Genomic DNA, 15,729 nt, shown 5'->3' on the forward strand with positions numbered 1-15,729 from the left:
TATTAAATTGACGGTTTGAATTTCGTTAGTAATTTTGTTCTGTCATGACTGTCATTTAAGAAACCAGTGTCGCCGTTAATTGTTGTGTGCCTTTTGCGGTTTATTACTTTTTCCATTTTGAACAATTTTTAGAGTTGATGCACTAAAATATGTAAGAAACGTGACTGTGTCTAGTGTTAGTTTATAATTTGTGGTAGAACAGAAGCAATATTTGTAGATTATAAATAAGTAAACGATTTACTGAAAGCATGATGATACACCACTGCAATTAAATAAATGATCATCAGTTAGTACCAACTTCATAATTGTTTTGATTTGCGGGAAATTCAAACTGTCATCACTTCTAATGAATCACCCCGGTACAAGGTTAGTAGAGAGAGTAGGTTGCTTCGTAACTTTAGAGAGACGCGTCATCGAGAATCCGGAAGTCCCATTTGATTGGTGTTTGAATTTTCATTGACTTTGACAGTTATATTTGAACTGTGAATACTTACTGTTGGATATTTAAGTATCAATATAGGGTATTAGATGCCGGATGGAAATCTTTGTGACTTTGTTATATGCAATAGCAGCTCCAACAAATCGAAAGGAAATGGATCGCAGATTCAGTTTTTTGCTTTTCCAAAAGGTAATTCCTGTATTACAAAAAGAATGGGTTATAAAGTGCAATGGAAAGGGGAACCTGAACCCCGTATGCAATACAGACTGTGCAGTCTGCATTTCCCGTACGAAGACTATGAAGATGAAATGTAAGCTATTTTGAATAAAGTGCGTTTTCTCCAGCATGTTTCTTTCTATGCAATGCAGAAACTTTTCAGCACATCCATGTAAAGTACCATTTCGATCCATTTTGCATTTTTTGAACTTGCTCTGTTGTTGCGTTAATAATTCATTTTTATGATGTGGACAAAATGGGATTCTGGGTGATGTCATTCGCGTATTTTAATACTGAACGTTTATTGGCTGAAAGTTACGAGGCAACCTACTTTCTCTAATAACCTTGGATTATATATACTTTTAATTAGTTTTCATCAGTTGGCATTGAAAATTGTATCGTGTGTTTGCATATATAAATTAAAGGTTTAATTTGTAAAGTTTAGGGTGAAATTATATCACTTTGCAGATCGGTAACGAAGCGTTTGCGGTCCTATACGAACTTTAGGTCTCTTGCGCACGGTACGCTATTCTAATTCTGTCGGTCCGATTTTATTGCTTTTGTCGTAGACTCTAATCATACACACATTTAAATGGAACAATACACACGATCCGACTAGAGTCGGTCTGGACCTATCAAACGGCCCGGGCGAGTTTGTTAAACCCTTTCTCTAAGGTTAAACCGGCCCTCTACCTCACCAGACCTACCAATATAAGGGAAAAAATACATTTTTTGATTCAAACTTAAAAGTAATCTTCTCGGTTGTGACACTGCCGACTTGTTGAGGCTCAAGACCGCGGCCCCGAGGCTCGATTTAGCACCGGCTCTGGATCCGACGTTCTGTCGTGTGCGACTTTTGTAGGCGTGGTGGTCGCATATAGAGTACTCTATATTCTGTGGTCGATCTGCGCTATACGACTGCCGTGTAGTGTAAACAAAGAGAGCAACATTTAATCCGAGATGGAATACCATAGATAGGAGCTTACGCAAGGCACGGTAAAAATCGTGTCGACCAACAAAATTACGTAAGTACTTTAGTTTGTGGGAAGTTTTGCACCATGACGAACAATTTATTATGCAGAACTGTTAATTCACGCAGTTCAAGGAAAGGTCGTGTAATGGTCGTAGACGGACACTGAAAACGTTCACTTACACTATACTTACCGTTGGCAACTCTGGGAAAAAACTACAAGCAGAGCCATCTACCTTTCAAGTCGAAACGGGACGTTTCGCGGCACTTTTGAATTTGGATGGCAGTCGGCTCGATATGGATGGCCCGAATGAACTCCTACGTTGTGTAATCGGTTCTTTATATGTTGGGACGTGAGACATCATCGGGAAGGGAATTAAACAAAAGACAGAGAACTTTTGTGCGTAAGAAATGACAAAAACAAATAAATATATTAAAGCACATAACAAGACCATGCTAGGGAAACCTTCTACGGGACAAAAACCCCGGCATAGGGCACACAAATAAATGAAATAAATCACCTACACTACAGCAATAAAATGCAAGAGAAAATACACATAAATAAAATATCTCAAATTGTATGATAAAAATCAGATAATCAAATCAAATGCAATTAAACAAGTTCATAGAAACAAAATACACAAGACCTCAATCAAGTCAGTCAATTCAGTACAAAAACACATCAAAATACCTGTACGATCCATTGAGCTAACACAACTCGTAAAATAATAAATTGCATGTACATAGGAAACATGTAAATGGTGTGGCTCTACTCCAGCCTTCATTAACATAATTTTACTTAACACGAAAAGTACATGTGAGAACTCCACTAGCAAGTATTCATGTGAAAGTCGATCATTGCTCAAGCAGAACATATTTTAAATAGAGGAAATGTTAATGAGAGGACCTCTAAATATCTCGCATTGCTAAGATGCTAAGAACTGCAATCCGCACGAGACGAGTAGGCAACAGATACAGCGAAAGGTCGAACTGTATTAGGTACCTACCTACTCCACAGAGACATTTCGTAAAGCTAACGCACAAGAACTGCAGCGCGCCACGAATCAGAAAGTAACAGATACAGCGAACAATCAAACGGTATTAGGTACTTCCCTCACGGAATAGTTACGAATCAATCGAACAGAGCAACATCGCCCTGATAATCAACTCCTCGTGAATACAGAAATAAATACTTAATAAAACAAAATAATGGTATACATCCTGTACAGTATAACAAACAAACATGATTCAGATAACTGTACTCAAAACAAAGGCATGGAGTACGCCATGATTCAGATATCGTAGTTTATGCAAAATCAGTAAAATGTAAATAATTTTGGCAAGAAATTGAATTATTAATAGCTAGTACATACAAGAAAGAATAAAATAGTTACTACCTGTAAATACACCTTCACAACACCACAATCAAAATAATCAAGAATAAAAACCGGGAACGAGTGATTCCTTCCGTCGACCCCGTCGCCATCTTCTCTCTTCCGCCACGTTTTTTTCCTATAATAGCTTCGTTACGAAAATCCCCTAGTATTCGGCATCTGCGCAAAACGGTCGATTGGTTATATACAGAGCATATCATATTTTTGTTTCAGATGTAAATGTGTGTTGCCTAACCATAAGGGTTGATTATCATTGATCACAGTTGTATTATGGGACAAAACTATAGCCGACTACAAAAATCGGAATTCTATTGTTCATGACGCTTCACCCTGTATAATAGTTTTACTCTGTGTCGTGAAACAAGTCCTATGTACCTGGTTCTGGATTCAATATACGGTCATTGACAAAAGTAATGATTGCCTAATAAATAGGGAAACTTTGCAGCATGATCAACTAAATTATCTATCACATCGGGTTCCGTCGGGTTCTTCATTGAAGAGGTATGTACCTTAATTTGTTGGTTCGCATTTGTTGCACTATATATTGAAATGTTGGTTATGTATGCTGCAGGGTTTACCTATTCGGCGATCATTACCTTTGTCAATGACGTACTTACCAAAATCATTTTCCATTGTCGTTCCCGAAACATCACCACAGCTTACTTTTAGAGAAGGAAAGAGAGAGAGAGGAGTGATAATAATGATCGTATAATGAAGCCAAGTTAGTTTGTTTGGTCACCCAAACCATGACCGCTTAAAGTTCATTGGCGTAAGGTTTCATATTTTTCCCATAGATACTACCATTGTTTGAAATGTAATGTGTGTTGGCTAACCATAGGTTATGTCACGAAAACATTGAAGGTCATGACATGCATCTACGTGTCAATTTTAAGCTCAAAAGCGCCTTTAGACTAGCCAGAAAACTCACGCGATTTACTGTCGGACACTACTGTCGTAAGTGTATATAGCATTGCGAGTCCATTTGACAGAACTCGTGGAACAATTCTCGCGACACTTTTCTTGCCAGTCTAAACAGGCAAAAGTGCAGCTCACCAAATACTCGCAAACTTTCCATTTCGTTTCGATATTTCGGCGAGGAAACGTGCAAATTTTATTAGTACCCTGCTTTTTACTTTTGCGATAGCAATGGCTCACCTAACTTGCCTGACAGTTTATCACGACACTTATAACAAAGAGTATTTTACTCTTTGCTTATAATTGTTCATACTAGTATAAATACATGTGGAAGTCGCTGGCGCAAGATTGTCGCAAGTAATTTGCTAGTATACCTGCGCCTTTGCAGCAGTTCGTTGAATGCGTTCTAATCACGATAGTTAAGTCACCAACAGATGGTGACAGTTGACACAAAATAACTGTCATTTTCAAACTTTAAAAAACGGTTATTCTACATCTGCCACCTAGACCTACATTCGCTAAATGCAAAATGATTTCAAGCACAGGTTTTCGAATTGCATTTGAGCAAGAAAGTCGGTAACCCTGTTTGTAGTTTCATGTACGTCTAATTTGTTGTTTTTAGATAAAGTGACAGCGAGCAGAAAAGCAAATTTACAAAAATCGACCCGAAAACCACTATGTGATAGAGCTATCAATCACACTCCGCAACCTAACGGAAAGGTAACGTCTCTTAAAGCTTCGACAAATGTACAACAAAAAGAAGTCATCGTGCAAAAACCGAAAGAGCCCAAAACCTACCCAGAATGGTTCTCCGATGTATGTTCTTTTAAAGGACTAGAAAGTATAAGTTGATTGCTGATTTAATAAGATGCACTAAACTTACTCTAGCAGGATATGACGACATCGACATTCAATTGGAGCCACAAACAATCGATGTACCACATTTATTAAACTTTATGCTCAATCCGAAAACACCACCAATTAAGGCTAAGGAGTTTATTCCGCAGCTGCATTCGCCTGTAACAATTGATGTTAATTATGACGACGATAACTTTCCAGAAATTCCAATTGAGGACATTGAGATTCCAGAATGTTCTTTTTGACTTTAGTGTTTTTTGTAAATTATTCATTTCTGTTATGTAAGCGTGTTATTAATAAATATAGTAGCGAGACATTAATGTGAAGTTTTTTCTATTTTTAATTGTGGTAGGCTGGTAGGGATTAAGAATTTGAAGTACAATATACTTGTAATGCAATTGGACTGGAACTGAAACACAGCAGACACCTTGTTTACTCTTGTGCGGGTGACTCCGAAAAAATGCTTAAGGCACTCGTATAAAGTATACTTCCTTTGAACAAGATTTTTCTAATTTTCTCGAAAAGGAATTGACCCATTTAAAAAATCAAATGTTGAAATAAAGGACTTCGAAAGATCTTTCAAACAAGGTATTACTTGATGCCACTTGTTATTTATAATTTTTAAGGGAATGGATGGCCCGGGGAGGGGGGCAGGGGGTGACGTAGTTTTTGGTTAAAAGTTGTCCCCTTTGACAAATCTTTTGACATGTCTCGCCATATTTTCCTTTAATTAGTAGTTTTTGATAAATCCGTGGTGGGAAGTTTTCAAATGAACACCCTGTATAACATTGTTCTGTATAGGGTGAGTCAACGATTGCGTGGAGTAACTTAATGCCTTGAAGATAAGATTTTTCGATAGAGTGCTTTTGTATTATGATATGGTTGAATATTCTCCACATTTTAAGAATATTTGGAATTATACAGAGTGCACCCACAAAGTAGGGCGCCCAAATGGTACATTTTTTTGAATAGAACCCCCTGTATTTGAATGCATTTTTGAATTCTACGTGTAACTGTTCGTTTTTTTTATTATATGGTTAATATCCGAAAAACTGGTAGTTTTAAAGATAATTCGATTTGTAAAAAAAATTGGGCATTTGCAAGCGTCAGTATATTGTCAAAATTATTACTTAAATTTTGATTCCAGGTTTTATATCTTTTATCCTGGGTTAAGTAAAAGTCAAATAAATACATCTACCATGAAACATTAAAAAAATAGCATTCAAATACAGGGGGTTCTATTTAAAAAAATGTACCATTTTGGCGCCCTCCTTTGTGGGCGCACCTTGTATAATTCCAAATATTTTTAAAATGTGGAGAATATCCAACCATATCATAATACAAAAGCACTCTATTGAAAAATTTTATCTTCATGCTATTAAGTTACTCCGCGCAATCGTTGACTCACCCTGTACATGTGTTTGTAACGGAACTCCTCCTATAGATCGTCTCACGTAAGAAAGGAATCGGGAGAAAGTAGTGTAACCTCCCACTAAGTTTATTGTGGGTGGTTCCAACGGCCCGAATAATTACCAGTTTTATACCTATCTTTATTCAAAGCACAGCGACATTGAGATGAACAATAAACTTAGTGGGAGGTTACACTACTTTCTCCCGATTCCTTTTTTACGTGAGACGATCTATAAACGGCTGCACGGAGTTTAATGTGTCTCTGTGTGTCCCCGGATAGTTTAGATTCATAATTGGGTCTGATCAGATTTTGTTTTTCAAAACGTCTTTTTTGGTTGATGTTGCACTCTGCTATTTCACATACCGATTGATACATGCACAATGTCACTTGTCTCGTACCATGACGATGTGTTCACTTTTACTTTGTCTGTATGTTGGGTTTCATACATCTGTCAATATCGAGTGTACGAAGTCGCGGGGGGAAAATCTACTTATAAGTAAAATGCCAACACCAGGTGGCGCAGTTTCAAACGGTGTTTGGCTTACTACAGCACAAAAGCTTTACTACCAATAGCAATTAAAAAAACGATATTAAAATATATGGTTTTATTAAACAAAAACCTACTGATCTTGACTCGCAACAAAAAATGCATATAAAGGCACACTGCTCATAACACATTTCTCCCAAATAACAACAAAAATTCAGTCTTCATTTTGTGTGGCATTGTCTGTAATTAGTGTATGCAATCGATCGTTATAGAGTCTTTTTGCATAACTTAGTTGTTGCGACACAGAATGTGCAAGTTCCATCGAGTCGCACCGTATTCTTGGCCTTTTTATTGGATCTGTATGGGCAAACTGAGCGGTGGCACTAGACACCCGCATCGTTATGTCAATATAGTGTCTTATTTCCGAACCCTCTGTCAGCGTTACTGGTTGGCATTGTAATACGTCACTGAGAGAAAAAATTAAAAATTGACAAAGTGGGTGTGGTCATACCTTATGTGAACCTCTAGAAAAGTGGTAGGGGAACTATTTTTGGTGCCAGTCACAATGCGAACGTGCTCGTTCGAAATAATTATTCGAAGATCTTCGGAACCACTTCGCAGGGACTCGTACGCGACCAGTTGTTCTGTGTAGTTCCTGAAATCCAAGCTTTTTGGTTAGTGGGTTTTTTAGAGGACTTTTTAGATAATTAACTGTGTGTAGATTGTCATCTCTACTACATTGACTTCTTCAAATGTACGACAAATGTATACAAACCTTTTGTTAACAGTGTACAAATGTTGCTGTCCGTGACTTTGCTTATAACTATAACAAGGAAGTAAACCCCCCGCGCCGACAACGCACCGTGGTGGTCTAATCTTATCAGGTACTATACGATTTGAACTGCAATGAGTGTGAGAATTATTGATCGAAACATTCCAAATGCTTACCTTCGACTAGAATCCCGTACAGCTCTTGCGGTTTCCGATGCCAAATCTAGGACGCCGACAACCGGCTTAGTAACCGCACCAACAATACCTTTGCCAAATCCCGAGAATACGCCTTGGATACCTTCATTTGCTGCACCTTCGTAAACTTGCTTAAAAATTCCTGTGGCGCCACCTAGTATTCCAAGCCCGAGACCCTTAAATCCGGCGACAATGTGATCGCCCGTCCGTCCGCTATCCACCTGTCTAATTCTTTGGCGTATCTCCTCGTGCTCGTCATCCATGGCGACTTTACCTAAACCGTCAGAGAGACTTTCCGTCACCTTGGCAGCAGAATTTGAAAGTCCATGCGTTACGTTCTTTACCAGCGCTCCGACCGAGTGCTCGTAGATCAACCCCGACATGCCTTCCGACACGTCGTTTATAAAGCCAATGGGATTGCCGAGAAAGTCGGTCGATCCCAATATAATTCCCGCTTGCCATAGCAGCTCGTCTTTGAAGTGTTTTATGATGAAGCGAGACAGTATTTGACTAGTTTCGAAAATGTGCTGTTTTATGAAAGGTTCGAGTTCAACGGCGGCGTCTTCAAACTTTATAAACGTAAAGCCCAACTTGCGCTTAATTATTTGCAATTGAGGTGGTAGTTTGTTGGCCGTGGTCATACTTAGCCGAATTTGATCCAAGTTTAATTGAATTATTCCAAAATAGTACCTGTGAATTGAATCATTTATAAAGGTGCGTTTAGACTAAAAAAAAATTACCTGGTGGAATGCGTCGCAGATACTTCCATTAATAATCGTTGCGTCTCAGAGTCGCTCTTTTCAATGTTGCTCCACATTTCGTCACCTTTGGCCCCAGTTTTTAGAAAAGCACACAGTTTTAATAGCATCTTTTCCTCCAAATTAACTGTTAATTTCTTTAGGCGAACCATTAAATGCTAAAAAATTAGTTTAGATTACTTGCAAAGTGCCCATTTTGCGCCCATATCCTATTGATTAGTTTTTAATTTTTAACTTTGGTGTCGTTTAGCGAAACTGTTTTTTGGTTTTCTTATGCCCCACAAAGTGTCGTACAATAGCCTCAAACCTTTCATAAAAAGATGTATTTTTGAAATCCCCATGGCCAAATCCCATCGGAAAAGCGAGGATCCTTGACAATTTTTTTCTTCGGTTTTTGTAGGCTGAGGCTGAGGATGTTTTTTTTCGCGCAAAATTCGCGAGGCCTGTGATATGTATTTGAAGTTAGCGTTCAACGTACGTTATTGCACTTGCCTGATTTTCAGACAATCAGAGATTGGAGTAGTACGTTGAACGCTAATTTCAAGGCCTCAGGATCCTTCGCTAAAAAATACATTGCCATTTCCCTATGGTGCAATTGTTTTGAATTTTTAAGAGCTATTTATGTTTTTGGGAATATCACTTATATAAAGTGACTTTTTTTGAACATTTCGATTCAAATCATCGGAGTTCGATATTTCACAATCGTGAATGATAGTGATCGTAGGAAAAAAGGTTATTTAGAGACGTCAAATCCCTGTCAAACAACTGCCGATTTTTAGTTTCGTTTTTTAAGTCATACGCTCTGCTCCGGCGGCACGCCGCCTCGCTTCCCTCCGATCTGATAGATGTTTGTTAGTTGCTCAGCTTCACCTAGCCCTATTTATTCATTACACCACATTTTAAAAAGCGTAATTGCTCCACAAATAGGAAAATTACATGTTGCGCATGCGCAGTATGATTTTTGGCGTAGGCATGTTGTTTGCTTTTATTAGAGGGACACATAATACAAATTTCGTTCAGACGGCTCCATTAAAATTACGCATGCGCAGTACGATTTTTGGCGAGTGCATTTTGTTTGATTTTATTAGAGAAGCCTACCATAAAAATGTAGTTCAAATTACTCCAGAAATATGAAAGGCAATAAGCATTGCGCATGCGCAGATTGGTTTTTTGGCACGCACATGCGATTACATTCTAGAACGTGCTAAGCCATATAGGAAACAATCGTAAAAAAACCGCATCATTCTAGTCCTCGGCGTTTCCGAAATTAAGCCAAAATATGGAAAAAGTAGAACTTTTGGCAATTTGAGGGCGGGCTTTAATAGAAAACCCGAGTGTAGATGCCACCTAGTCTCCCGCTTGTATAGGACCGTTGACACATCCCTCGACCGGCCTCGCACATTTATGCAAATTTGCCGTCGACTCTAAAATGCGGCCGGTCGATATGTGTTACCAACTTAAAAAAAGCTTCAATGTCTTCTAGCACTCGTCGTTTTTCGATAAACACCCAAATACAAATAGGTTAGTCAAAATAGGTGGTTAAGGTAGAAAAAATTAGTAACAAAGTGATCTCGCGGAAATGAGTACCCAATAGGGTCCTTTATTAACCCCTCAAAAATCGCACTTTGTCGCATTGGTGGAACTTGGAAAAAAATGGCTGCCATCTTGATTTTTTTCGAATTTATTAAATATTTCATAAAGTATACATTATATCAAAAAAACTCAAGAGACATTCAATTATTTGGTTCCCTCTACTTACCTGCTACATTAAATATATCCAAATAATTCACATGGAGCAATACATCAATAAAAAAAAAAAAGATTCATGATATTAATGTGCTGTTTGGCAGCTTCTTCGGTTGGTGGTAGTGAGGCTAAACACAATTCTGAATTTAAGCTTTGACGTAACTGGTTAATATCATGAATCTTCTTTGGAAACCGGTACAGATTTAAAATAATTTTAAGTCCTGATTTAATTAAAACTGCTATATCTGCATTAAGTTCCTGAAATGCATCTAAGTCTCGACACAGATGTGATAATTACCCAAATCATATATTGTATTATAGGTAACTTTTGATTCTCCATAAAAGTCTCTTGAGTTTTTTTGATATAATATATACTTTACGAAATATTTAATAAATTCGAAAAAAATCAAGATGGCGGCCATTTTTTTCCAAGTTCCACCAATGCGACAAAGTGCGATTTTTGAGGGGTTAATAAGGACCCTATTGAGTACTCATTTCCGCGGAGATCACTTTGTTACTAATTTTTTCTACCCCACCTGCCTAAAAAAAAGAGTGTCATTTATTGGTAGTTGAGGGGGGGAGGGGTCGATGATTCGGAGGGTACCAATATGAGACAAATGTAAAAAACTGCATCGCTCTAGCTTCCTGGGTTTCCGAATGAACGCAAAAATACGATAAAAAGTCATTTAGAAGCAGGGGGGGGGGGGGATTGTGGAGGCCGGAGGGTATAAATACGAGACAATCCTCGAGACAATCGTAGAAAAACCACATCGTTCTAGCTCTCGGTGTTTCCGAATAAACATCAAAACGACGAAAATGTATCGTTTAGTGGTTAGTTAGTGGAGGGCTGTGGGAGGGGGGGGGGGGGAGAGGGCGAAATGACGCAAAAACTTACGCTCTCCGATGTCTCGACTAAATACTTTTTACCGACGTGAGAGGTTCCACCCTGTATATAGAAGTTACACATTTTTGAGAGTTGGCAACCATGCAATTTCTAGGTGGTAAAAAAAGCTGCCTGCGCCATCTAAAAAACACGAATACGAACGGGTTACGTTTGGCATCTTGTCTTGAATGGCGGTCGTGACCGCGCCGCTCCATAAATGTTTGCTGCTATTTTGTGTTATTTAATGCAGATAGTAATTTTTGCATTTCTTTATATCGTATTTGTGTTTTGTATGCCACCTTTTATATTTTGTGTGTGTTTGAATCTTTGTTTTTGAAATCTACTTGGTTTAACCGCAATGCAGAATGACAAATGTGATACCGTTATGCTATTGTTTGTAATTGTTTACGTTTTTGGTGTAATGCTTACTCAATTTATGTTTATTGATATTGATTCCTTGGTCTTGTCCCTGAAGTAACATTCATATCAGTTTTAATCAGTTTATTTTAATATGTGGAAATTACCGATTCGTTTGATGTATATACTGACTTGTTGTTTGTAACTAACAATTTTCTCCGTGAATGAAGCAGTCACGGGGGTAATAAAAACTGTAGTCAACATTGAGCTACGACACCTAATTCAGTGATTGTCTTCGACATTCAACTGTAGGCTCGAAACCTCGAACGAGGGGCAAGGCTACCTATCTTGCGGGGGCGAGATTATGCTAATCAAAACTCTTCAGTTTTGAATATATCTGCAATAAATGAGTTACGATTTGTAATTTCCACATATTTCGTTTTTAGTTAAATTTGCCTACAAGGCTATGTAATTTTCCATCTTGCTTTTAACAAAAGGACTTTATTACACCAAATATGAGTCACATCCTGTGTATTTCACCCTTTCTTACAATCTTGGTACTTGCTTACTTGACCCATAATTCCCAAAACTTGTTTTTAACCTAAATGTTACCTCTTGTTTGGTCTCTATAGTTTCTATTAATAATAGTTTCAAAAATTTATTTATTATTATTTATAATATTTGTTTGAGGTCTGCATGGTACCTTTTGTGTTGTTATAATTTTATGTTACGCATTCACATCATTACAAAACAATTAATTTTACTACACAATTTAATATTAGTTTGACGGCTGGTTTTTTTATTGGTAAGTTCTTTTTTCCCAGCCTATTTCTATTTTAACCGGTGAACTACCATTTTCAAAGTTTATTTTTGCAATGTAATTTATTTCGACTGAAATTTCCGAGCTTTTACAATCATAATAATTACAATCATTATTAAACAAACTTTTCACAATTTCAGTGTTTTATTTAACGTTCCTTCCCTACTGTGCTTCAGGTCATAGCGTTGTTTACAACTAACGTAAGGCGAGTCCTGCCTTAGATGTTTGATCAAGTGCCACTTTTCAAATTTAAGCGGGATCTTGTTTATTGGAAGTCATTCGGGTGGCCATTTTTAAACGTTGCCGGGTTGACTTTATTTCCGTGTTCTTGTAGTGTGAAGTTGGCGTAGAACCTGGGGGTTAAGTACACTACAGGCGATTATTCAGTAACTTCATATTTCGTCCACTTTTCGTTCGAAAATTTCCCCAACTTTCTCTCTTAGTCGAAGGGAGGCGGGTGGTACGCCGTCATTTGGGGGACGTTTTGAGCCGCATTCCAACAATAGTTTTACGCGGGCGAGTTGGCGCTATCGATAAATGGCGTTTCGAGAAGGGGAGGATGCCAAGTGTCCTTTTGGCACCTTCGCTCACTCTTAGGGCAGGCCCCCGCGGGAAGGGGGGCGTCGCTTTCGAACCTTAATTCTCCTACTCCCACAACGCGGTTGGAAATTTTTTTCAAATACGCGCAACCTCGTGAAAGGCGGCTGGGGGAGGAGGACGAATTTTTAGGGGGCAGTGAACCATACAGAAAGTTAAAAATTAGAGATTAAAAAATACGGGGTACTTTGCAGGAAAGGTCAGGAACTGCTTTGTATCTTCTATAATCTTACCTTAAATATCACAGAGTTCTCATTTGGCGTTGGTTGCACTTCGGCTGTTAATTCGAGTGCAGGCAATTTGTGCTGGGCCATATCCACACTACGTGTTCCAGGAGGAGTTACATATAATACGACAGAAACCGGCACATCAAATAACTAAAACATTACAAACTGTGAAATATCCAACATATCAAGGCAAACTTACTTGGTTATCGACCTGTACATCTTTCACACTAATGCATAATGTTCTAGACATTGAGGTTAACACAACTTCACTGACAATACTTGTAAAATGAGCATATAGCAACTCTTCATATGGCCTACCGGAAATAATATTAACACCAACACCAAACAGTCGTAATATGAACTGCATTTCCTTGGATTCCACAGTCCCGTCAGAGATAACAGTTAAATTAGGTCTTTGCTTTATCGCAATGCTGCCCCAGTCTTTTTCATCGGATGTGGCGTACAAATGCTGTTCCTTTCTGTCGTGTATAACTAAAACTCTAGTGGGACCGTCAGTGCGAACTTCTACCGATAAGAAACCAGAGCCGGGCCTGAGGCGTTGTCTAGCGACCGCTTGCTCTAATGGTAGTCCTGTACTTGTAAAACGATGGCAAACTGGCTGTGGCAGTCCTAAGACTGCCGAACTCCCTGAAAAACAAAATTAAAATTAGCCACAATTTTATATGCTGCAAACAGCAAGCGCGCACACACACATAAAACTCAAATACATACATTGCTGCCAACAAGCTACATAATTTTGACCTCCTAAAACACGCCCTTTTTTAAGAAAACAAAAGTCAAAAATAGTCCACTAACCAGGACGAAGTCCAAAGAATCCATCTTGCGCTTGCACGCACATGTTATAGTGGGCGCAGCACAGTCGACCTTCCTCTGTAAAACGCCATGTCTGTGTGGAGCGCCTGCGCGGATCCACTCGACGCAGCATTAACCGGGTGTAGTTGGTCGGTTGTGGCGCCGGTCCCTCTATATCGAGCACTAAGATGTTTTCCGTCCTCATCTGTTGAGGATGAGACGGCGGACTGCTACCTTCATGTTGCAACTGCCCTGTGGTAGTCATACGCCACAGCTGAGATCTCTGCCCAGGTTGTTTACGTGCAATCACAATCTGCGTGTTATTCACCACATCTAAAACGAGCTGCTGACTTTCGACGTCTAACGGATCTAAAATATCTTCGCCACTGCAAGAAATGAAAAATTTAAATTCTGACGAGGGTAAGTAATGGCATACTTTTTAAAAGTTCCAGTAAACGCGATGTAAATAAAGTTCTCGTAGGTTAGACCACTTGCGCCGCCCAGAATATTCATATTGTAAGTGTTTGATACGCCACCAGGTGCCGCCACGTGTAAGTCGGACGAGCCCATTGGCTCATCCCATGCATATGGTACGCTTGTGTGAGCTCTCGCAATACTGCGCGTCGCATCCTTGGAACACAACTGGCCGAAAGTAATTGGCACCTCTGAAAAGTTATCAACTCGAATGGGAGGAGGCATTTTATCTGCGTCAGTGAATATCACAAAGAATGTCGCTCCTTGTATGACAATTTCCAACCGCAAAAAGTACATTCGATAGTGTATATCTCTGAAATATTTTTATGAGTGTGTCCAGTTACGTTAACTTTCTACCAATTAATTACCTCACGTTTAAGTGCATTGAATCAATTTTGTCTATTTTGAAACCGCCTGACCAGCAGCAGTCTGGAATATCACAGATCAGTACGCACACATGTTGCTCTTTGTCCAATCTTGGCCAATGGTATGGTATGTAGCAATCGGGTACAACTTTTAAATAAGTTTTTTCGGCAGAAGGATCAGACTGAAACTACTTATTAATACGTGTCAAGTTGATGGTGAGACTTACGACTGTTGTGGCCAAACAAGCTTGTGCGAATAACAAATTGTATGAACTTTTATTATGCAATTGAAACCGTGGAGAGATCGTGACGATACTTGTCGCACGATATTTACCACGCCCCATTCTCACTTCGATACCAATGGAGTACACGACATCAGGTTGTCCGTCCCTGAAGGTAACACGAAGCTTGCGCACCTTAATCCCTCTTTGAAGATCAAAATCTTGACACCACTAAAAGTCTCAATTACAAGAGGTGCATCAGTGTTATTAGTATACCTGAGCAGAACCGTGTGGCACCACTGCATTGCCCACACGAACAACAATACTTGGACTAGCATCAGGATCCGAAAAACTAAACAGTAAAGGCGCCACCATGCGCGCAATTTCGTGCTCTTTGAACTGACCAGCAGTTTCCGAGCTGACACCTTTTTGCCTAAATACTAACGGAAGCCCAGTTTTATTAATAATCCAATATGGCGCTAACACAGTAATCTGGTGAAGAAATGTCAGGTGGTACTGGTAAATTTTGAAAGTTTACCTTAATTCTAGCATCACTGTATGGTACGACTAAGGCTTGTAGAAATAATTTACGGCCTGCCTTGTCTTCGAAACGAATACGACAGGTGAAACTAGACGTGCAATTGGCGGGTATTATCAGAGCGCTGCTTACTGGAAAGTTTTCCAGATGGAGTTTTAACTCATTCTCGCGTTCGGCATCAACCTAAATGAAACGATATTCTTTCTTAAATAACTTTTTCAAATATTTTTCGAAGAGACATTAAGTATGTAATTGGTAAGAAAGTAACGGGCGA

The 15,729-nt window shown here is 38.9% G+C and overlaps 2 protein-coding genes across 3 annotated transcripts in view; one reads left to right on the top strand and one right to left on the bottom strand.

Annotated features, from left to right (window-relative positions):
• The first annotated feature begins 4,365 nt into the window (after positions 1-4,365).
• LOC116176869 lies at positions 4,366-5,112 on the top strand. Of its 2 annotated transcripts, none has more exons than XM_031495678.1 (3): positions 4,366-4,506; positions 4,557-4,775; positions 4,823-5,112. In XM_031495678.1, exons 1-3 carry the CDS (start codon positions 4,464-4,466, stop codon positions 5,035-5,037), a joined length of 477 nt encoding a protein of 158 aa, XP_031351538.1. In that variant the 5' UTR covers positions 4,366-4,463; the 3' UTR covers positions 5,038-5,112. The 2 variants fall into 2 exon arrangements, with proteins under 2 accessions (XP_031351538.1, XP_031351539.1); XM_031495679.1 differs by having other exon boundaries at positions 4,826-5,112.
• A 1,681-nt stretch (positions 5,113-6,793) lies between these two features.
• LOC116176351 (vacuolar protein sorting-associated protein 13D-like) overlaps positions 6,794-15,729 on the bottom strand; it is a 48,311-nt gene continuing 39,375 nt past the window's right edge. Inside the window, exons 36-48 of the mRNA XM_031494870.1 lie at positions 15,456-15,638; positions 15,194-15,409; positions 14,924-15,148; positions 14,700-14,878; positions 14,294-14,644; positions 13,861-14,243; positions 13,244-13,692; positions 13,051-13,194; positions 8,397-8,572; positions 7,639-8,346; positions 7,466-7,591; positions 7,202-7,345; positions 6,794-7,157 (exon numbers count right to left, since the gene is read on the bottom strand). Coding sequence (XP_031350730.1) covers positions 6,905-7,157; positions 7,202-7,345; positions 7,466-7,591; positions 7,639-8,346; positions 8,397-8,572; positions 13,051-13,194; positions 13,244-13,692; positions 13,861-14,243; positions 14,294-14,644; positions 14,700-14,878; positions 14,924-15,148; positions 15,194-15,409; positions 15,456-15,638 — 3,537 coding nt within the window. The 3' untranslated portion in view covers positions 6,794-6,904. The remainder of the gene's footprint in view (positions 7,158-7,201; positions 7,346-7,465; positions 7,592-7,638; positions 8,347-8,396; positions 8,573-13,050; positions 13,195-13,243; positions 13,693-13,860; positions 14,244-14,293; positions 14,645-14,699; positions 14,879-14,923; positions 15,149-15,193; positions 15,410-15,455; positions 15,639-15,729) is intronic.

This window comes from Photinus pyralis, unplaced genomic scaffold (genome assembly GCF_008802855.1).
Source record: "Photinus pyralis isolate 1611_PpyrPB1 unplaced genomic scaffold, Ppyr1.3 Ppyr1.4_LG7, whole genome shotgun sequence".
NCBI classification, from domain to species: Eukaryota; Metazoa; Arthropoda; class Insecta; order Coleoptera; family Lampyridae; genus Photinus; species Photinus pyralis.